The sequence below is a fragment of the Pristis pectinata genome, chromosome 6 (genome assembly GCF_009764475.1).
Source record: "Pristis pectinata isolate sPriPec2 chromosome 6, sPriPec2.1.pri, whole genome shotgun sequence".
Taxonomy (NCBI): Eukaryota; Metazoa; Chordata; class Chondrichthyes; order Rhinopristiformes; family Pristidae; genus Pristis; species Pristis pectinata.
In genome coordinates this window covers 88319676-88342794 of record NC_067410.1, presented here as the reverse complement: position 1 = coordinate 88342794, position 23119 = coordinate 88319676, and the positions used below count along the sequence as shown (strand labels likewise).

At 40.2% G+C, this 23119-nt stretch overlaps 1 protein-coding gene across 1 annotated transcript; it reads left to right on the top strand.

The window, feature by feature from the left end:
- The first annotated feature begins 1353 nt into the window (after window positions 1-1353).
- Window positions 1354-17912, top strand: ppp1r2 (protein phosphatase 1, regulatory (inhibitor) subunit 2). The gene is made up of 6 exons (XM_052018864.1): window positions 1354-1597; window positions 3258-3365; window positions 4708-4791; window positions 7523-7617; window positions 10762-10914; window positions 15788-17912. Exons 1-6 carry the CDS (start codon window positions 1491-1493, stop codon window positions 15829-15831), a joined length of 591 nt encoding a protein of 196 aa, XP_051874824.1. The 5' UTR covers window positions 1354-1490; the 3' UTR covers window positions 15832-17912.
- Window positions 17913-23119: the final 5207 nt, after the last annotated feature.

The following is a 23119-nucleotide window of genomic DNA, read 5'->3' as shown; positions in this document are numbered from 1 at the left end:
AAGGCCACCATGGAGACTGACGTTGCCTTGAATACTATGCCAATGAAAAGGACTGAGGTCATAGCTGAACAACACACACAAAATGCTGGAGGAACTCAGCAGGTCAGGCAGCATCTATTGGAGAGAAATAAACAGTGAATGTTTCAGGTCGAGACCCTTCATCAGGACTGGAAAGGAAGAGGGCAGAAGCCAGATTAAACAGGTGAGGGGAGGAGCACAATTTGGCAGGTGATAGGTGAGTCCAGGTGGGGGGGGGGGGGGTAGGTGGGTGGAGGAGGGGGGATGAGAGGGAGTGACGCAAGAAGTTGAGAGGTGATAGAAGAGGCAAAGGGCTGGAGGAGGAGGAATCTGGCAGGAGAGGGCAGTGGACCATGGAATAAAGGGAAGGTGAGGAATAGATGGGCAGGTCATGAGGGCGGGGGAGGGGAAAGAGAAGGGTGAGGGGGCCACAGGAATGAGGGAAACCAAAGATGGGGGGGGGGGGAGGGGTTACCAGAAGTTAGGGAAGTCGATGTTGAGGCCGTCAGGTTGGAGACAACCAAGGCGGAAGATGAGGTTTGCTCCTCCAACCTGTGTCTGGCCTCAACGTGACAGTAGAGGAGGCCATGGATAGACATGTCAATGTGGGAGTGGGAAGTGGAATTGAAGTGGCTGGCCACTGGGAGATCCTGGCTTTTGCAGCGGATGGAGTGAAGGTGCTTGCCGAAGTGGTCACCCAATTTGCCTCGGGTCTCACAAATGTAGAGGACATAGAACATGACAGCACAGTACGGGCCCTTCGGCCCATGATGTTGTGCCAACATTTTATCCTACTCTAATATCTATCTAACCCTTCCCTCCCACATAGCCCTCCATTTCTCTATCATTCATGTGTCTAAGAGTCTCTTAAATGTCCCTAATGTATCTGCTCCCACCACCTCTGCCTGCAGTGCGTTCCACGCACCCACCACTCTTGTGTAAAACACTGCATTGCACTTTCTCTATAACACTTTATTCTGCATTTTGTTATTGTTTGCCCTTGTTTCGCCTTGTTTGCCCTCAATGCACTGATGTGATGAAATGTATAGTTTGCTTTTTATGATGAATAATGTTTATTTTGGAATATATAAAAAAAAGCCCCTGCCGGCAGAACGCAGGTGTGCTTGCAACCTGCGCTCGGCTCTTCGGGCGCAGGAGCGATCACACTGCGTGCACCGAGTTCAGCCCGTGGGACCAGAGGAAGCGCCGGTGAAACGAAGCCATCCAGCGCAGAGCAGGTCCCGTCCCACCCCCGGGCCAGCCTGACGCCCACTGCGCCTCACTTCCGGTGCCTCACAATGCCCTTGATCGCAGGATCCCGCGAGAACCTGGCCCGTCACTCGGAGAGGACGCGCCCGCTCTCGCGAGACTGGCCGCCAGAGCCACCGGTGGGCGGCGGAGGGTGAGCACCGGCCAGACGACAGCCCGCAGCCCGGAGCCGCAGCCCCGACACCGCCCCGCCCCACCCCACCATGTCGGCTCCCGCTCCTCTCAAAGGGATTTTGAAAAACAGGAAAGCGGCGCAATGCGAACAGAACTCGGCCCTGGATCTATCGGTCGAGGAGGAGGAGGAGTACAAGTAAGTTGGAGGGTGAGGGGGGTGCGGAGCCCGGGAGCCGGAGCCCGACCGGGGATTGCCCCCCCCACCCCCGGGGGACAGCGCCGGTACCGTCCTCGGGGGCGCCGCCGTTACCGTCCCCCCCCCCCCCGAGGGACGCCGCCGTTACCGTCCCCCCCCCCCCGAGGGACGCCGCCGTTACCGTCCCTCCGGGGCCCTATGAGGACGCCACTGCTCATGCGCGCTGCCGGTCAGTGAAATCTGTTCCCTCCCTCCCCCGGACCTCCGGCTGTAAAGTTACTGATAAAAGCTGGCTTCTCATTGCGTTGCCAGCTTACAGGGGGCCGCCGCCCCAATTGCAGGCTGACGTTTGGGTTCCCGCAGTGGCGGGATGGTTCCCCTCCAGCGCAGCCCTGACCTATTTCCAGCTTCCATTGCGCACGCCGCCTGTCACACGTTTCTTGACCTAGCGGGCGGCTGCTGCTGCTGCTCCTTGGTATTCCCTGTGGCCACTTTCGTCACCTGCATGTGTCCATGTAAGGTGCTGTGGTTAAAGCCAAACTCGTCATCCTCTGAGGCGGTCCCTCCGGATCGAGGATGATTTGTGGGGGTCAGAGGTGGCTGATGAGGACAATGTGGGAACCTCAGGCGCTTGCACAAATGGGTCAGGAGATTGCTGATGGAGTGGGTGGGTTGTGAAGTGGTACGCTCCTTTTTCCAAAAATACATAATGTATGCAATCGGGACATGGTTTCCTCTATGTTTATTCTACCTCAATGCATTCTGTTACAAAGCATCAACGGCACTCATGTTTCCTGCTCACAGCATTTGTGAAGTGTGTGAGAGACAGTTACTCAAGGCCCAGCCTTCAGTGGCAGCAGGATCCTGGACTATGGTTCTTCCCCACAGAATGAGCAGTGGCTGTACTGAGGTTCAATGCGTTCCCTTAGCACCTACTTGGTGGTGTGCACCTTTTGCCATTAACACAGGTCTTTGATGTGTTTAAGACCATCCCTTGTGCTCCTCCTCCACTTTTAAACAGTTATGCATGAGGGATTCAACTAGTTGGTGGGAATGCCATGGCTTTTCAAACTCATGTCTTTGAGCTGATCTTAAATTTTTTCCTATGTCCAAGTGGTAATTTCTTCCTGTGACCAAGCTCAGAAAAGAGCATCTATTTTGGGAGTTTGGTGCTGGATTTATAAATGACCTGGACTGCCAAGTGGAGCTGACTGTATGTAGTTAGACCCTAGCTACATACGTTTGCCTGGGAGACCTTAATGACATTGCTTTGTTTATACTTCAAGTGAACCTGTGTAATGAATTGATCTGTACGATCGGTATGCAAGACAAGTTTTTCACTGTACCTCAGTACAAGTGACAATAATCAACCAATACCAATTTGGAGGATTTTGGAGAGACAGCATTGGTGCTATCCATTGTCTTGAGGTACATCTGTAGTAGTCCAGATCTCAGAAGCATAAAGGAGGGCAAGGATCACTGCTGTCTGGGAGACCTTGAGTTTTGTACCATATCTGAGACCTTGATCTTCAAGTTCCCTTTTCCTTAATTGACCAAAGGCTATGCTGGTGCATTTGGAGGTGGTGGTGAATTTGAGGTGTATAATTTTAACCTTGTAGATTTTAATCATACACCTAAATGTGCTTTTTTTTCCCCACAGTAAAAAGACACAAAAATGGGATGAAATGAACATTCTTGCTACCTATCATCCAGAAGGAAAGGATTATGGGTTAATGAAAATTGATGAACCCAGTACACCATACAACAGGTAAATAAGGAAATGATTTTCCAGACTTTCTCATAGATGCAGCGTGTCCCAATGCTTACCTGTGATTCAAAAATTTAGAAAATTTTGTGGAATAACTTTTCCATTTTTATATTCCATACTTCAGTGTGCCAGATTATTGACAGTTGCAATTTTATGATGGTATGGCAGATTGGGTAGATGCCTTAAAGCTTCAAAGGGCGTTTAAGATTCATATTCTTGTAAGTAGAACAGAATATTAATTTTATTACATTAGCTTTATTTTTGGCATTAGGCAGCTTTGCAAATTCAAGTTTGAGTTAAGAACTCCAATGCTGTAGAATTAAGAAAGAACTTCAGTGAAGGTAAAAGCCCAACACTATAAAGTGAACAGTAACTATCTGTGTTGGTGAAAAGTTGCGCATCTTTAGTATGTCAAGTAAAGGTAGTAAACACACTTTAAAGGGCAGGGAGAAACTAAATTTAAAGTGCAAGGATGACAGTACATATCAGCAGTTTTATAGCTGCTTATTGACAGCCCAAACTCTTCTTCAGTTGACTTTTATGAAAATGTGTACATCCAGCATTCACTGTGCATTCAGTGGAATGTTCTGTTTTCTTTACCTTGTGCTCCTGAGGTAGGCACACTCCCTCCCTAACTCGTGCTGAGTTGAGATCAGCTCCTTACCAGTGAGATTAATTTGCTCACCTTGTAATCCAAAAGGAGCCATTGCAAGAGCTTGGTTTTCATTATTTTTAATTACTATCAGTACCTTCTGTGTGCTATGTCCTTTTACACTGAGAATGTTTGACTTCTTTCATATACAGCATGTAGATACCATCATTGTCTTCAAAAGAAACGGAATAGATAGTTTTTAATACTCATGTATTATTGAGACTTGGAAAAGAACAATGCTTTTAATCCAAGGGGTTTTTCTGTACTTTGAAACAAACAAAATAAATGGCAATTTAAAAGAGGTGATTTCTTGAACATTTGGTGGAGGTGACCCCATCAAATGGGAGCATCGTGAGGAACAAGGCCTTCATATCTCTCATAAGAATTATGGGTAACTTGGAGTGTAAAGTAGTTTTTAAGGTTCAATTTGTGAAAAATATTGATAATTACGTTTTATCATCTTGTAGCTTATAGTTCTTGACACACTTGTATTAAATATTTACATTTTTCATTTGTTCTTTCATCAAAAATAAACAATTCTCTTGTATTAATAACCAGTTATAATTTTGCAAAAATGCTCTGAGCATGTTGTTTCTAGCCATATTGTTTTGCATGTGAATTGTTAATATAGTCTCTTGGCATGGTTATACATATAACCTTTTAATTTTTAATGTTTCCTTTGTTGTCCAGGATGGTAGGAGGTGATGATGATGAAGCTGGAATGAGTGACTCTGAATCAAACATAAATATTACTGCAGCAGAGCTAGCAGAAAAGTGAGTATGTTTCTGCTGAAATCTGAACTTCTAGTTGTACCTGTTCTTTGATTTTGGTGAAGTTTGTTTTTCTCCAGTAATTTTGTGCACTTCAGATTTGAGATGGAAACTATCCAAAAGAAGATTAGGAAAGATTGGGGTGGAGAGTAGGTGAAATTTTTCAATTAAGTATTCCTTTGTGGTTTTGTATATCTTGTGTACCTCTGGCTCTGATAATTTTTCTTTAAATGGAGCTGATGATGTAAACATTTTTCAACATTTTGGTAACGCACTATATGGCAAATGTATACGGAGGAGAACAAGATCAAATCCAGCTGGTTGGAACAAATAAACCTGCAGTTGCTGAAAATCCAAAACAAAAAAAAAACAATGTGGTAAGTGCTCAACAGGTCAAAAGGCATCAGTGAAAATAGAAACAGGCTAACAAGATTAACAATATTGGATGTCGGAACTAGAAAAGATGAACATGTTATAAATGGAGGGGAAGGTAGAGAAAGAGCAGAGAGAATGCCTGTGATTGGGTTGGTCCTATCACAGACATTCCATCTGTTCTCTCTACCTTCCCTTCTCCAATTTTCAGGAAAGGTCCTTGACTCAATAAGTTGTCTGTTACTCACTGATTCTGCTTGACCAGCTGAGCGCTTCCAGCATTCTCTGCTACTGTAGAAACATATTGTAAATCTAAGTGTTAAATGGCTTGTGCAGTTGGCAAGTCATCCTACATCCAATTTATTATCAGCTTCCATTGGAGGACTTGGATAATATTTCTGAATAGCCATTAGATAGTCATAACATCGATGGTAATAGACATGGAGGCTTTGAGAAAAGGTGTGAATGGGCATAAGAGTTCAAGGTATTTACTACCATTTAAGCTTATAATCATTGCAGAATGTCAAACCATGTCCCTTTGACAGTCAACAGCATTCCCATCACTCAATTCCCTAGCGTAAACATTTTGAGAGTGGGGGCTGCTATTGACCATAAGCTAAATTGCAGCAGCGAGACAATGTATTGTAGCTACAGGATCAAGTCAGAGGCAGTATCTCTTCCTGAGTCTTCAAAGTCTTTTTATCATCTCCAAGGTAGATCAGGAATGTAACAGAAAACTGTCTAATTTTGTGGATGATTGCTCCTTTAACAATACTCAAACCTTGACATCACTGAGAACAATGCAGCCTGGTTGATTACTAAATCTTTGCCACCATAAACATTCGCTCCCTCCCTCCATCTCCAGTACATCATGATTGCACCATATCTAATAAAGGCACTGCAGTAATGTGCCAAGTAAGTTCTTCAACAACACTTCCCAAGCCAGTGACTCTATAATCCAGGACAAGGGCACCAGGTGCCCGCAAGTGCTCCCTTCAAGGTGCACACCATTCTGATTTGAAGATGCATTGTTGCTGGGACCGTTCAAGAAGCTATTTCACACTTTTCAATGACAATTAGGTGACCTTGCTAGTAATGTCCAATGCCAGGAAAGATCAAAATCATGTATTAACTGATATGGATTTTTTCCATTTATTTTAATCTTGTCATTTGATGTCTGTTTTAGAAGAAAATACCATTGAATTATTTGGATTTTTGCTCTTAATGTCATTGTAATCAAGACACTGGTTATGATTTAATCCTATATAGGACGTGATGGTATTTATTTTTTTGAATAAAGCAGCAATGTTCCATTCAGTTGTCCCTAGAAGTAATCCTCTGCTTTTCTCAGCCTCTGCATTTGTGGGTACCGATTAGTTTCTTGCACACTAAATTCAGTGTAAGGGCTTTTGTTCACGAAAGTCGAGGGTTCCATGATGAATCCAGCTCTGTTGTTGGTTGTCAAATGTATTTAGCCAGTCTTGCTGACTAAGAATCTTGTTGACTGACTATACGCCACATTTTTAATGGTAATTGAATAAACAGTTGTCCGTTGGTAGCTAATGCAATGTAGCAATTAATGTATTCTAGACATTATTATTTAGGTGCTTTTATTAGAAGTTGTGCAGTGTCTCTTTCCCTGCCTCGTTTCTCATCAGAATTTGCTGATTGATCAAGGCCTGTTGGGGTTGTGCTTAATATCACCTTCCTTGTATTTGAATTAAAATTGTATTAAGAAATGCAGTTAATAGATTTGTTTAATTCCACATTATCTCTGTTTCCTTTGCATCTCTAAATATACCCAAAAGCTAACAATTCACGGCCCTCCGAATTTGAAAATTCTGAAGATTTACAACTCCCAATGAAGAAATTTGTCCTCGTCTCAGTCCTGAATGGTTAAACCTCTCATTGTGAGACTTTGGCTATTAGTTATGGATTCAGGGTCCTCTGAGCATTTACACTGCCATTTGGAATTTTATATGATCCAATGATATTTTTCTGAACTCCAGGACTGAGTATACTCAGTTTGTCCTCAAAGGCTGTTATTCCAGAAGTTGGTCTGTTCATGTGCCAAAGACTTTGTTATTTCAAGAACATTTTGTCTTCTGCATTGAAGACGTAGAAAGTAAGGGCAGAGCATGCCTTTGAATACTGTGCAGAAGAGGTGGTCGACGTGATTAGACCAAAATGCTTCTTTGTAATTGAACTGTTAGACAGATGTGAAATGGTTTTGCCTTTGTCACCTTGCAATTACTGTATAAATGGTGCCTCAATCCAGCATTGATATCTAACCCAACGGTGGAAGGAAGGTAAATGACACTGGAGCCCCACCATTGGAATCAATGGAAATTTCTCATTTTAGGTTGATAGCAGCTAAGGGAAGTAATCCCAAAATCTTTGAGCATTCGAAGGAAGAAAGCAGTGAAGAAGAGGAAGAATTAACACCAGAAGAACAAGGCAAGCCTTGTTTACATTTGTAATTACTTTACAGTATTTGCAGTATTTATTTCACTTCTGAAAATAGTTGGTTCTAAATTTTTTGAATGCCTGTTCGTGATGTAGTTTTAAGACCACTTTCACTCAGTTTTATGATTAGGTAATTGCCTTTTTGTGATGCTAAAACTTTATACATTTTTTTCATACATCCAACGTAGTAAAACAAAAAGATTTGCCTACTTAATGTCATAGCTTAAGTACCCACCTCCTCTGGGAGTGATACCGTGACTTTATTGAAGTACTCAGATTTAAGAGAAAGTCACTAATTTAAATATGCTTATCTTGAAACTGGGCCATCAGGGTGCATTTGGAGCACCTGTCAAAAAAGGGAAGCCAGATAATTCAATGTAACTTTAATATCTTTCAAGGTTCAAGCCACACATTGGCCATTGCCAGGTGTATCCAGTAAACTGTCTAACACACCTGCTTTAGATGGATATCTAACCCTGTCATCAGTTCCCACGTTTAGGCATCAGGATATTCTTGGCCTTGGAGTTCCTTCCCTAGATTCTTTATCCCCAGCAGAAGTAGAAGGGCGTCCTTGTGGTTATGCATCATAACGCATGATTGTATAAAACCAAACTGCTGAAAAATCTGACAATACCATTTAAAGACTAAAGAAAAAGGAGGTGGGTGTAGTTTTGATAATAAAACATGATACTAAGACAAAATTTTAGCTCAGAAGATTAGGAAATAGCATCATTTTGGGTGGCAATAAGAAATGACAATGGGCAAAAAGCACAGGATAAGTTTATAGGACCCTTAATAATAGCTATAACCAGTGGACAGAATATCAATTGAGAAATAATGGGGTTTGTGACAAAGGTACTGGAAAAGTCGTGGGATTTGGATAGGTTGGACGAGTTAAATTAATACAGGTTTCTCGGGGACAAGTTCATGGAATACATTCAAGACAGCTTTCGAGAACAAAATATGGACTCAGCGAGAAAATGTTATATTGGATTTAGTCATCCGTAATAAAATTAATTTGTAAAGGATTTTCTGGGGAACAGTGATCACGATAACGAATTTTGCATTCAGTATGAAAGTAACAAACTTAAGTCTTAATAACCACAATTACATAGGAATGAGTAACATTTCATCCATTATCGAGAATCTGTTTGCCTCTGCCTTAAAAATATTCAAAGACTCTACTTCCATCATCCTCTGAGGAAGAGAATTGAAAGTCAAATAATCATCTGAGAGAAAAAAAGACCCCTCATTTCTGTCTTAAATGGTTAATGGTTTATTTGTAAACAATGATCCTTGGTTCTAGATTCTCCCATGAGAAAGCCTTCTCCATGTCCACTCCGTCAAAACCCCTTTTGGATTTTGTGCCTAAAAGACCTAGCTTGCCTGACCTTTCCTCATAAGACCATTCCAGTTCCTCCAGCAAAATGTTTGTTGTTCCAGATTCCAGCACCTGCAGTCTCTTGTGTGCCCATCCCAGGTATTAGTCTAGTCAACTTTCTGTGAACTACTTCCAAAACATTAACATCCTTCCTTAAATAGTATATGCAGGAGTCCAGATGTCATCCACTTATGCCTTACAAAAATGAAGCATGACCTACCTGCTTTTCTGTTCATTTTCCCTAGCAATAAATAATAATCTGTGCATCTCAGGGCTTGGCAAACTCAGCACTTAGACCACAACATGTTTTATTTTTCTTGCGAAAATGGACTCCTTCACATTTTCCCACATGATTCTCCATTTGCCCTCTCACTTACCCATGGATAATAGATTGGTTAATAGATTGAAACACCAAAGAAGGAATAACTGGAATAAAAACAAAAATGCTGGAAACACTTGGGTAGCATCTGTGGAAAGAAACAGGAGTTAAAGTTTAAGGTCTTCTGTTATTACTTCAGATTTCCAGCATCTGCAGGTTTTTTGATTTTCAAAATTGAGCTATTTTTATTTTAACTATTTTTAATGGTTTATTGCTTTTACATTTATACATCCTTAGTTTGCAGAGAGAAGTTGCAGCGATATTAGTTTTTAAACATTGAAGCTTTTGCTTCAAATATCATGTTCCTTAACAAAATTTACGGTACATTCAGTTTGAGAAAATATTTTTCTAAAATTGGGAATTTACAAGAAGTCGGGAGGAGACAGAAGTGTCGTACCATTGAAACAGTTCGCCTGTACATTCAGTGCTGCTAGTTAACATATCAGATGCTGCAAAAAAAACGAATGTTTTGTAATTCCACTTTTACTTGGCTTGATTCAAAAGGAATGATTCTGAACTTCTAACAAAAAGCAGATATTCAGTGGTGATTAAAATTTTATTGAGGTGATAAAGGATGTACACAATTTGTCATTTGCCTTTGTGAATGCTACTCTTTTGTATATTTACAGCTTCAGATTTCCAGAACTGTTGTTTCTTACATTTGAATTTCAAAGCAAGTGCTTCAAAATTATCGCTGGGGTTGGCAGGACAAGTCATGTTATATTGTAATGGCAGTGTATTTTGGATGTATTCTGCATCCAAAATTCACTCCGCTGCCACCAATGGAATGAATTCCATGGGCAAAGTAATGGCAGTGTATTTTGGATGTATTCTGCATCCAAAATTCACTCCGCTGCCACCAATGGAATGAATTCCATGGGCAAAGTACTATGTCTTGGCTCCATAGCACTACTGAATGGGAATGAATTTTTATGTTATTTACAAGTTGTGAAGTCAATTGTGTAATTGTATTTGAAAGCAGTTACAAATGCAGAACTAATGATAAAACTACACTGATAGCATGTAGACTTTATCCATGGAGAGAAATTGTGATGCTGATGGGTGTAGGGCTCTTTGGGAATTTATGGTGCATTTGGTTTGATGATTTGTTTTTAATTTTATTGTTACGTTGTGAAGTCTTACTGCATCTCTGTAGACATGGGCTTTGTTTGGAAAAAATAACCTTCAATGCTTTAACCCCTAATCTAGATTCCCTGGTGTACTATGCAATAGCTAAGAGAATAGGAAATACTCCTCTACTCCCTCCATTATTAAATTTGCTTTCTTCAGGGAAGGGTAGCAATCTTGTATGATACTTTCTGGGGGGAGAAAAGCTTGTTGTTATGAGATTTCAAAATATTTTATTTCTTTAAAGAAAACAAGAAACAGTTTGAAATGAAGAGGAAAATGCATTACAATGAAGGCATGAATATCAAATTAGCAAGACAGTTAATAGCCAAGGAACTTGAAGATGCTGAAGATGAGGATGACTTGAAAGGATCCCCAGACGTAGAGGACTTTGAAGATGGTAATCAGTAAAAATACTTTTTTTATATATATGTGCATTGGAATCTGAGTGATCTGGGACATATACCATTACACATTTGTGGAATTCACAACAGTTTCACAGACCACAAAATCAAAATTTGTTCTGATCCTTTCTTATCTTGAAGCCTGTGGGGTGTTGGGGAAAATGTGATGTTAGACCATAAGACATAGGAGCAGAAATAGGCCGTTTGACCCATTGAGTCTGCTCAGTCATTCAGTCGTGGCTGATTTACTTGTCCCTCTCAATGCCACTCTCTTGCCTTCTCCCCGTAACCTTTGATGCCCTTACTAATCAAGAACCTATCAATCTCTGCTTTAAATATACCCAATGACTTGGCCTCCACAGCCATCTGTGGCAATGAATTCCACAGATTCACCACCCTCTGACCAAAGAAATTCCTCCTCATCTCAGTTCTAAAGGGACATCCTTCTATTCTGAGGCTGTGTCCTCTGGTCCTTGACTCTCCCACGACTGGAAACATTCTCTCCATGTCTACTCTATCTAGGCCTTTAAATATTCAATAGATTTCAATGAGATTTCCCCCCCCCCCCACCCCCATCCTTCTAAACTCCAGTGAATACAGGCCCAGAGCCATCAAATGTTCCTCATACGGTAACCCTTTTATTTTTGGGATCATTCTTGTAAACCTCCCCGGATGCTGTCCAACGCCAGCACATCCTTCCTTAGATATGGGACCCAAAATTGCTCTCAATAATCCAAATATGGTCTGACCAATGCCCTATAAAGCCTCAGCATTACATCCTTGCTTTTCTATTTTAGTCTTCTCAAAATGAATGCTAATAATGCATTTGCCTTCCTTACTACCGACTCAACCTGCAAATTAACCTTCAGGGAATCCTGCACTAGGACTCCCAAGTCCCTGATTTCTGAATTCGCATGCACTTCCCTACAGTGTATTCCATCTGCCACTTCTTTGCCCATTCTCCCAAACTGTCTAAGTCCTTCTGAAGACTCCCTGCTTCCTCAACACTACCTGCCCCTCCACCTATCTTTGTATCATCTGCAAACTCAGCCACAAAGCAATTAATTCTGTAATCCAGATCATTATCATATAATGTGAAAAGCAGCGGACCCAACACCGACCCCCGGGGAACACCACTTGTCACCGGCAGCCAACCAGAAAAGGCCCCCTTTATTCTCACTCTTGCCTTCTGCCAGTCAGCCAATCTTCTATCCACGCTAGTACCTTTCCTTTAATACCATGGGCTCCTATCTTGTTTAGCAGCCTCAAGTACGGCACCTTATCAAATACCTTCTGAAAATCTAAGTAAACAACATCCACTGACTCTCCTTTGTCTCTGCTGCCTTTTACTTCCTCAAAGAATTCCAACAGATTTGTTTCTTGAGGAAACCATGTTTACTTTAGCCTATTTTATTATGTGCTTCCAAGTACCCTGAAATCTCATCCTTAATAATGGACTCTTACCATCTTACCAACCACTGAAGTCAGGCTTGGCCAATGATTTCTTGTCTTTTGCCCCTCCCTTCTTAAAGAGTGGAGTGACATTTGTGATTTTTCCAGTCCTCTTGAACCATTCCTGAATCTAGTTTTTCTTGAAAGATCACTATTAATGCCTCCACAATCTCTTCAGCTACCCCTTTCAGAACTTTGGGGTGTAGTCCATCTGGTCCAGGTGACATATCTACTTTCAGACCTTTTCAGTCTCCTGAGCACCTTCTCCTTAGTTATATGACTACACTCATTTCTGTCTCCTGACTTTCTCGATTTTCTGGCATGTTGCTGGTCTCTTCCACAGTGAAAACTGACGCAAAATATTTATTCAGTTCGTCTGTCATTTCTTTGTTCCCCATTACTACCTCTCCAGCGTCATTTTCCAGCAGTCCGATGTCCACTCTTGCCTCTTACTCTTCATATATCTGAAAAAACTTTTCATGTCTTTTATATTATTGGCTAGCTTATCATCATATTTCATCTTTTCTTCTCTTATTGCTTTTTTAGTTGCCTTCTGTTGGTTTATAAAAGCTTCCCAATCCTCTAGCTTCCCACTAATTTATGCAACATTGTATGCCCTCTCTTTTGCTTTTATGCTGTCTTTGACTTCCATTGTCAGCCACGGTTGCCTCATCCTGCCTTCTGAATGCTGCTGCTTTTTTGGGGTGAACTGATCCTGCGTCTTCCGACTTACTCCCAGAAACTCCTGCTATTGTTGCTCTACCATCATCCCTGCTAGGGTCCCCTTCCAATCAACTTTGGCCAGCTCCTTTCTCATGCCTCTGTAGTTACCCTTACTCAATTGTAATACCGATACATCCAATTTTAGCTTCTCCCTCTTGTATTGCAGGGTGAATTCTATCATATGATCACTGCCTCCCTAAGGGATCCTTTACCTTAAGCTCTCTAATCAAATTTGGTTCATTGCACAACACCAAATCCAGAATTGCCTTTTGCCTCATGGGACTACAAGCTGCTCTAAAAAGCCATTTTGTAGGTATTCTACAAACTCCTTCTCTTGGGATCTAGTACCCTGATTTTCCCAATCTACCTGCATATTGAAATAACCCATGACCACCGTAACATTGCCCTTTTTTACATGCCTTTTGTGTAGTGGTTAGTGTAACGCTTTACAGCGCCAGCGACCTGGGTTCAATTCCGGCCACTGTCTGTACGGAGTTTGTACATTCTCCCCATGTCTGCGTGGGTTTCCTCCCACATTCCAAAAAGCGTACATGTTAGGAAGTTGTGGGCATGTTACGTTGGTGCCGGAACCGTGGCGACACTTGTGGGCTGCCCCCCAGAACACACTATGCAAAAGGTGCATTTCACTGTGTGTTTCAATGTACATGTGACTACTAAAGAAATCTTACCTCCTTTTGTAATTTGTACCCCACATCCTGGTTACTATTTGGAGGCCTGTATATAACTCTCAACAAGGTCATTTTACTCTTGCAGTCTTAACTCTGCCCACAGGGATTCTACATTTTCTGATCCTACGCCACATCTTTTAAGGATTTGATTTCATTTTTTTACCAACAGAGCCACCCCCTCAACCCCTCTGCCCACCTGCCTGTCTTTTCGATAGGATGTGTATCCTTGGACATTTAGCTCCCAGCTGTGACCTTCTTTCAACCACGACTCTGCGATGCCCACAATGTCATACCTGCCAATTTCTAACTGCACTATAAGCTCATATACCTTATTTTGTATACTCTTGCATTCAAATATAGCACCTTCAGTCCTATATTCCACACTTCTCAAATTTGTCTCCACGCTGCCTGAAGTTAAATTCTTATCCCTTTCTAAACTTTCTGTCTTATTCTTTATTCTGAAGACTTCAGTAATCTCTCCTCTACTCTCCTTCCCTTTTACTTCATCCATACTTTTCCAATCTGTTGAACCCACCCCCTCCCCTACTATTTAGTTTAAAGCCCTATCTACAGTCCTAGTTATGTGATTTGCCAGAGCCCTGGTCCCCGCGTGGTTCGGGTGGAGCCCATCCCATCGGAACAGCTCCCTCCTCCTCCAATACTGGTGCCAATGTCCCATGAATTCAAAACCATTTCTCCCACACAAATCTTTGAGCCACGTATTTAACTCTCTCATCTTACTGATCGTCTGCCAATTTGTATGTGGCTCAGGTAGCAATCTGGAGATTTCTTACCTTTTTGGTTCTGCTTTTTAATTTACTCCCTAGCTGCTCAAATTCCCTCAGCAGAACCTCTTTCCTTGTTTTACCTCCATCGTTGGTACCCACATGGACCATGACAACTGGATCTTTCCTCTCCCGCTCCAAATTCCTCTGCAGGTCAGATGAGATGTCTCAAACCACGGCACGAGGCAGGCAACACAGCCTTTGGGACTCTTGATCCTTGCAACATAGAATTGTGTCTATTCTCCTGACGATAGTATCCCCATTTACAACTATATTTGTAGTTGCAGCTCCCACTCTCATCTGCACAGGGAGCAAGAATCTCAGACCTGTTGGACAAGCTCAAGGGCTGAGGCTGCTCCAGCACTGCCTCGTGGATCCCCCTACCTGCTACACTTGCAGTTGCACCCTCTTGTCCCTGACCACAGACTGAATTTGAAGTAGTTACTCTAATGGGTGTGACTGCCTCCTGAAACACAGTGTCCAGGTAACTCTCCCCTTCCCTATTGTGTCGTAGTGTTTGAAGCTCAAATTCCAGGTCATCAACTTTGAGCTTGAGTTCCTTGAGCAAACAACACTTGCTGCAGATGTGGTCACCAGGAACCACAATGGGGTCCACAAGCTCCCACATCATGTTGAAGTGCTGCATTGATATAAAGTCTTTAGCTTGTGGTTTTGCAACGAAACCTGCCAATTTTCTAAAGCATCAATGGTGTTTTTAAGCAGCAGTTGACAATTAAACTTTTGCATTCACATCCTCAAAAGTATACTGTAATGGATATTAGGAGATATCTTGTCATCTGGATGTTGGTGAATGACATTACTGGAGCTCAATCCTATGTCTGAAGCTTTGTTTGTTTGATTATTATCCATTTATTTGTTGTTGTCAATTTCTCCCCAAAGAAACCAGTCAGCACTTTGGAGAGAATTCATAAGAGACTGAGGAGGGACTGTGACTTCCTCTTCAGTATCTAATGAACTCTCACCAAAGTGCTGACTGGTTTTGTCTCCATGCTACTGCTCTTTTGTGCTTATGACCAAAAAAATGATTGGTGTGAAAATAATAAGTGAGACAAAACAAGATTTCCAAATTAAATTCATCATGTTTAGTTTGTGTGTTTTATAGCAAGAAAGATTGAAATTACCAATATAGAAGAATGGTCACAATTGTTAGTCATGACTAGTCATTTTTTTAAACTAATTTGTTTCTTCTTTCCCAACAGATACAGATGAGGAACTTCCTGAAAATGAAGATCCAGATTCATAGAACATAGCCATTCTTAGAATCTGGCACAAAAATGTACCAGTTAACAGCATTAGCCATCAATAAGTTTTAACTTATTGATATACTGTGGTGTCTCATGGACAATTGAACTTGAATTCAGAGAAGTGAAGTTTCATCTGTGCAGTCAGAATTTTGCAGTCCGTGTATTTCTACAGTAATATAAATAAAACCTTTTTGAGAGGTGGGCAGGAGGTGCCTGTCTGCCTGTTTTTTGCGCTTGCACTGGAATTGGATCACTGAAGAAACACTTTTCTGGAAAATGCAATAGCAGTGAATTTATTGCTTAGTACATAAAACAGAACATCCTACAGCTCCATACTTTGATCAGCTTGAGATATTTCCATATGTGTGATATTGTGTTGATTGGTTAAGTTCCTATGGACACCTGTGTGTTTTTTTTTTGCTGTTTTGACATCAAGTTACCAGTTCTGGTTCATAATTTCATTTTTTTTTTGATTTGGCAGTGGAGCTTTCCTTTTGAAAAGTGTTCAAGATGGAAGTCTTGACTGGGGATTATCTTTATTTGTTAAGATAATTTTAATGCTGCTGATGGTGTAAGTTAACACAATTTATAGTTGATGTTAACAAAGGTACTGTGGTCCCATTTTTAAGGAATCCTATCAAATGACAAGTGTAAGATATTTTTAATAGTGCCGGCATTAGCAAGAACACGCCTATAGTTTATTGTGGGTCAGACAGTTTTAAAAAAACGTCCCAGCAAAGTTGTATGATCATCATTTGCTGTAATATATTGTTTTGTATCAAGGACTGAAAGGGGTAATATCTATATGTTTATAATCTAAATGATGGCATAGCTCTTAGTGGAAGTATATACGTCTCCACAAATTTTGATTTAAGAAGCACATTGGATTTTGCTGGTAGTTTTGAGTGGCACATGGTTATAAAGCCCATTGCAATCAGATTGAGAAGCAAGCCATTTCTATAATTGAAACAGGACTATAAATGTTTTAATTTCTTTGTTAAGTCTAGTTTCTGTGAGATGGAGTGTATAATTGAAGTGAATTTTCTTTCAACATTTCTGCACATCTCTGAATGTTAGTAAATGTAATGTTTAACAAATAAGCAGTTTTGCATGTCTCAACTAATTATCATTTGTGTCTATTTTATTTTATTTCAGCATGACAAATAGGTTTCCATGGCCTCTACACAGTATTGTGCTAACTTCAGTATATGAAAACTATTCCTGTTATTTGAATGGAGACAAAATAAAAAGTGTAGTCACTTTGTGTAGATAGACTGAAGACGTTATTGTCTGGTTTATTTGAAGAGTGAAGAGCTATTATTCTTTTTCCACATTGCACTCCTTGCATTTAAGGTTACACAATTAGAATATGTTGATATTTTTGGTATGGTAGTGGTGAAATACTCTCCAGTGTGCTTTCCAGTATTTGCAAAAGACAAATTTTATGTAGATCTTCATTACAGGTTTATGATGTTGGATCGGTGGAAATAAACAGTCACTAAATAATGTGTTTACTAATGTGAGGAAAGCATCAAATTTCAACTATGTAGAAATATGCAACTTGATCAAAAATGTGCACAAATTTGTCAGCAAAGTTGAGGAAAACTAAGGAAAATTGAGTGCTAAATTATTCTGAAGCTTTTATTTTGTTCAGATGTATTTTAAAATGCTGATTCATTTCTTTTGTATAGCAATAGTTTGGTCTTCTGGTGCTTTCATTTGTAAAAAGGTGTTATTAACACCAGAAATGATAATTGTATATGGATTTTTAGTGTGTGCTTGGGTTTCACAAATTATTAGCAGACCATATGATCAACACCTTGTACAGATTTGGTTTTGATTAGGTTCTAATGGGGAAAATTACTTGACCTGACTTTTGCAGCTGCAATACCAAGAATGTCAAGGCTCATCATTATGTAATGAAATTGACAACTCTGGGGATGTTATTCTTTGATATGGAAATTGAGTCTTTAACAGCATATGAAGCCATAATTTATTCTCAGCAAACTGCTCCAAAAATAACTATATTTTATTATATGGCTTGTAATAATTGTTTCCAATAAATATTTCAAAATATGTATACAGTTCTTCTCAGCTTTTACCTTGATCTTTTGTATGGAAAAACTCACCAGGTCAGACAGCATCTGTAGAAAGGGAAACAGTTAATGTTTCAGAGTCCAAGACCATTTAGTTGTAATCTTAAGGATTCACTGTGCAGCCCACAATGATGTCACTGCTGAATGAGTATTTCCCATTTACGCCACTGATTAAAGTAAAGTCCATGATGCAGAGATTTTTGACAACGATTGACATTTTAAGAGTAGTCCATCCCAGACCACGAGATCCCTCTGAGTGGCTCGTGTCATTGTCAGTGGCAGGCAAAGCTCTTACTTTACCATTACCACAAGTCCAGGCAATCACGTGAATCAGAGGGGAGATAATTTATGGATGAAGCTTATTGTTGGATAATTTAATGCTTTATTTACACTATCAAATGCACTGTTTCATTCAAAGACAATGAAGTAGCTATTAAATAAACTGAAGAAAGAATTATAAATTGAACAATGAGTTGGCAGCCTATGAATATTAAAAATATCACCAAAAGCCAAAATTTACCTCAACCTATCTGAAATGGGTACATGAAGTTTGTTCCAGTTTACTTCATCAAAAACGGTATCAACTATCTGGTTATGTACACTAGTATTTTAAATTCTTGATCCTTATTCAGTCTTCTTATTCAGTCTTTTTCTTCAGATCTTTTTAATACCCATGTGGTTTCTGTTGTATTTTTGAGTATATTTGCACAATCATTCTTTATTGGCTCAGTAAAATTTAGTAAAACCAAAATTTTGCATAAAGTAACTTGATCAAAAACTAAACAACATGGAAACAATATATAAAAAAAGGGGTTAGTTTAACTGTCAAACCAGGAAAACAAACTTTGTATTTCATTGGTGTCTTCATTCATTGTCCAGAATTATTTTGGAAATATCAAAACCAAATGATGCAAATTGGACCTTGGGTCTCAGGATTGATTGCAAGAAGTTACTAGTAGATATTGTATGGAGAGATCATTTATACTGAATGTTTAACATTACTTGATGAAACCTAATTGTATGATTGCAACAAAAGAGGCAATACTGCTACGTAATTCTCCAAATACAACTTCCGCAAATATATTTGAACTTGAGAGTGTTGAAATAAAATTGCTGCTAATTTGTTAAATTATCTTTCTTTTCACTACTTAACAATTTACTAATGTTGTGTCATTAATGCAGAAAAGCATCCCAGCTTGGTTCAGGAGTACTATCAAACAAACGTTGGCACTAAGCTGCATAAGAACATGATGAGGTAGGTGGCCAAAAGTTTGGTCAAAAATGAGGAGCTGGGGGGGCAAAGCTCCAAAGCTTAGAGCTTGGCAAGTGAAGGAAGGTTGGCTGTATGTGTCAATTACATTTGATGATGATCAGGTGGCCAGATTTGGAGGGTGGAGATGCTTAAGGGCCAGGTGAGTAGAGCAAGTCCAGGGGGAGATTTTAAAGCAAGGGAATAGATTTTAATGGTTCCACCTCCACCCCTCCCAACAGGAGCAGTGCAGGTCAGCACTCAAAAGGATGATTAATGAATAAGATGATGGAAGTTGAGATGTTCGGTAGGTTTTTGGATTACTTCAAGCTTCTGGTGAGTAGAGACCTGTCTAGTCAAGAAATAATCAAGTCTCTTATCAAAGATGTAGTTGAGAGTTTCACCCACAAATGGGCTGGGGAAGAGATGCAGTATAGGGTGAATGGTGGGGTATGGTGGTTGAACAGTTTGCTTCAGTTTGTGAAGTGCAAGGGAGAGTGATGAAGATTGCATTAAATGAGCTAAGGTTGTGATAAGGACCGAGGATAATGGCTTCAATCTTCCCAGTCTTTAGTTGGAAATTTTTGCTCATCTAGAAATGTTATTAGATGAGCAAAAAAAAAATGACATGACACTGGATGGGCCATCAAAGGTGGTAGTGAAGTAGAACTTATTGTCATTAACTTACTATGTACTTTGTCTATTCTGATGTTTACCATTTTCAAAAGTGTGGTGTCAAATCTTGTACCCAGCTAAACCACAGTGTTTTGGAGAAGAAAACCCAGCAAATACATGTCAATCCTTCCTATGTTTCCTTCTGCTCATTGCTTGTGTTTTTCTTAAAGCCCTCTGCTATTATATAAATGTATTAATTTGCTGTTAATTTCTGTTCTTGCTGATTTGATATTGTGTGCAGTTCCATTAATTTAATGCTTCAAATTTCCAAATTATTTTCAATACCATTTGCACTCATAAACATATCATTCAATATAGATTGATTTGATATTCCAATTACTTCTGAAATTCAAAAAAAAACTGCAGATGCTAGAAATCTGAAATAAAGATAGAAAATGCTGGAAGAAAAGAAAATGTATCTCAGTTCTGATGAAGAGTCCTGGACGTGAAACGTTAACTGTTTCTCTTTCCACATATGCTACCTGACCCATTGAGTTTTCCAGCATTTTCTGATAATTTTTAATTCTTCTTGCCCTATGACGTGTGTGTATGTGTATACACGAGTATAGTTTATTTCACTTTAATCATGTTCCTCCTCGCCCTCCATATTGAGTAAATCCTTCGCTTATACTTCCCGCATCAGTGTTGGGTTCACTCAATGTGCAGATGCACTGTTTATTCTGCAGAAGGCAGATCAGCCATAGAACTAATCACAATGTCTTGGGAATTTGAACCCTTTCTCAAGCTATGTATTTACTTTTCTAATTTTATCACTAAGCTTATGAAGTACTAGTGCTTATTATCACTAAGTAACTTTAATATTACAACCAAAGGTCATGTTTTTGATCTGTCTTCAGAAGTTCAGAACTACCTAGTTTTATTCATTCACAAGATCCACAACAACTTTTTTTTGTCAAATATTTTGCATTTTCCCCATTGGCCTAATGCTTGCGAAGTAATTACGCTCTTTGGACTCAGTAGACCATGGAATCCTTTATTGCTCAATGGCTCTTCTGTTTTGATCATAATTTCTCTTTCTCAGCTTGATCATTTATAAATATACTCAATAATAGACACATTTGTGAATTCCATACTCTGGGGATTTCTACTTTTTTATTTCCTAGTGCAAAATGTAATATTTTTCTGTCCACTCTCTTCTTGTGGTATGTTTTTGGTTTGGTAATGGCTAATTTGCTCTGCTTTGCATTCTAGATTTTAAAATCATAGTTTTTTTTTCTCAAAAGCAATTTTTGTATGCTGCTTGTATATGGAGCATATGGTAAGTTTATCCTTGGGTGAGGAGACCAAACTGCACCCACTATTCAGGTGTGACCTCACCAAGGCCCTGCATAATTGCAGCAAGATATTCTTACTCCTTTACTCAGGTCTTCTTGCAATGAAGCCCAATACACCATTTGCCATCTTAACTGTTTGTTGCACTGATTGCTTGCAGTGATTGGCATGTAAGACAGCAAAGTCCTTTGATACATTACCACTGGCTGATCTAACATTTTTCATCTTTGTTTTTCCTGCAATGGATAATGCCACATTTATCAATGTTATTCTGCATCTGCCTTGGTTTTGCTGCTTGCTCAATTTGTACAAGTTGCCTTGAAGCTTCTTTGCATTCTCCTCACAATTCATTACCCCGTCCAGTTTTGTGTCATCGAAACTTTAAAATATTCTTGTAGTCCCCTGATCCAAATCATTGATATATGTAATATTTATATTCTGAATAGCTGATCAAGTATTGTGGACCCTATGAATTACTTCCTGCTGCTCCAATAAAGACACATTTATTCTTGCTCAGTTTCCTATCTGTCAACCAATTTTCAGTCCATGGCAACACATCAATACCATGTGCTTTAATTTTGCATTTATGTGGAACATTATTAGAAGCTTTCTGAAAATCCAAGTGCACCACATCTATTCTTTCTCCCTCACCTACTAATTGCATTGTTGAATCTTTACTAGATCTATCAAACACTATTTCCCTTTCAGAAGTCCATGTTGATTTTGACAGGAGTATCCTGTTGATATTTTCTAAGTGTCCTGTTATCCTTTAGCACACCTGGGTTACTTATACCACCCTCTAATCTGCAGATAAATTTAATAGAATATGTTAACCAATGCAGCCACTATTTCTCTGGCTCCCCTGTTTGTACTCTGGGATACAGATGATCAGATCCTGGGATTTAACAGTTAAAAGTGCCATCAAATTGTCTTGCTTTTTTTTTACTAGTACAAATTTCCTTGATCAGTAGAACTTTTCAAAGATGGTGATTGAGAGATTGGTGGTTTACATGCGTGAAGGCATATGCAGATTGTGAGATTAATTATTTCTTATTTATAGAGGTTGAGGGCAGAGTGATTGGGTAGACATTGTGTTGTCGTTGAACAGTTTTGAAATTAATCACAATTAGTGTAAGGACAGAGTCAAACCTTAATGAGTTTGGAATAGAAACAGTTTTGATAGGATAAGAAACTGTATCCCCTCCACAGTCTAGCAGAACTGGTACTCACCCTCAACAACTTCTCTTTCGGCTCCTCCCACTTTCTCCAAACCAAAGGTGTAACTGTGGGCACTTGCCTGGGCCCCAGCTATGCCTGCCGTTTTTGTTGGCTACGTGGAACAGTCTCTGTTCCAAGGCTACACTGGTAACGCTCCCCAACTCTTTCTTTACTACATTGATGACTGTATTGGTGCTCCTTCCTGCACCCGTGCTGAGCTCATCAATTTCATCAACTTTGCCTCCAACTTCCACCCTGCCCTCAAATTTACTTGGTCCATTTCCAACACCTCTCCGCCCTTTCTGGATTTCTGTCTCCATCTCCAGAGACAGATTAACCACTTGTCCCAGTTCCTCTGCCTCCTCTGCATTTTTCCCATGATGAGGCTTTCCATTCCAGAACATCAGAGATATTCTTATTTCAGTAAACAGGGTTTCCCTTCCACTACCATCATTGCAACCACCATCACTGCAGCCCTCATCTGCATCTCCTCCATTTTCCACGTCTTCCCTCTTCCCATTCCCCCAACATAACAGGGACAGGGTTCTCCTTGTCCTCACCTACCACCCAAAGAGCCTCCGCATCCAATACGTGATTCTCCGCAACTTCTGCCACCTCCAACGGGATCCCACCACCAGGTACATCTTCCCCTCCCTCCCTTTTCCACAAGGATCACACTCTCTGTGAGTCCCTCGTCCCTCCTGGCACTTATCCCTGCAACCATACAAAGTGCTACACCTGTCCCTACACCTCCTC

Coding starts and splice junctions, on each gene's coding strand:
- ppp1r2 (XM_052018864.1), top strand. CDS start 1,491: ATGTCGGCTCCCGCTCCTCTCAAAGGGATTTTGAAAAACAGGAAAGCG. Junction 4,792..7,522: donor GCAGCAGAGCTAGCAGAAAA/GTGAGTATGTTT, acceptor TTCTCATTTTAG/GTTGATAGCAGCTAAGGGAA. Junction 10,915..15,787: donor CGTAGAGGACTTTGAAGATG/GTAATCAGTAAA, acceptor CTTTCCCAACAG/ATACAGATGAGGAACTTCCT.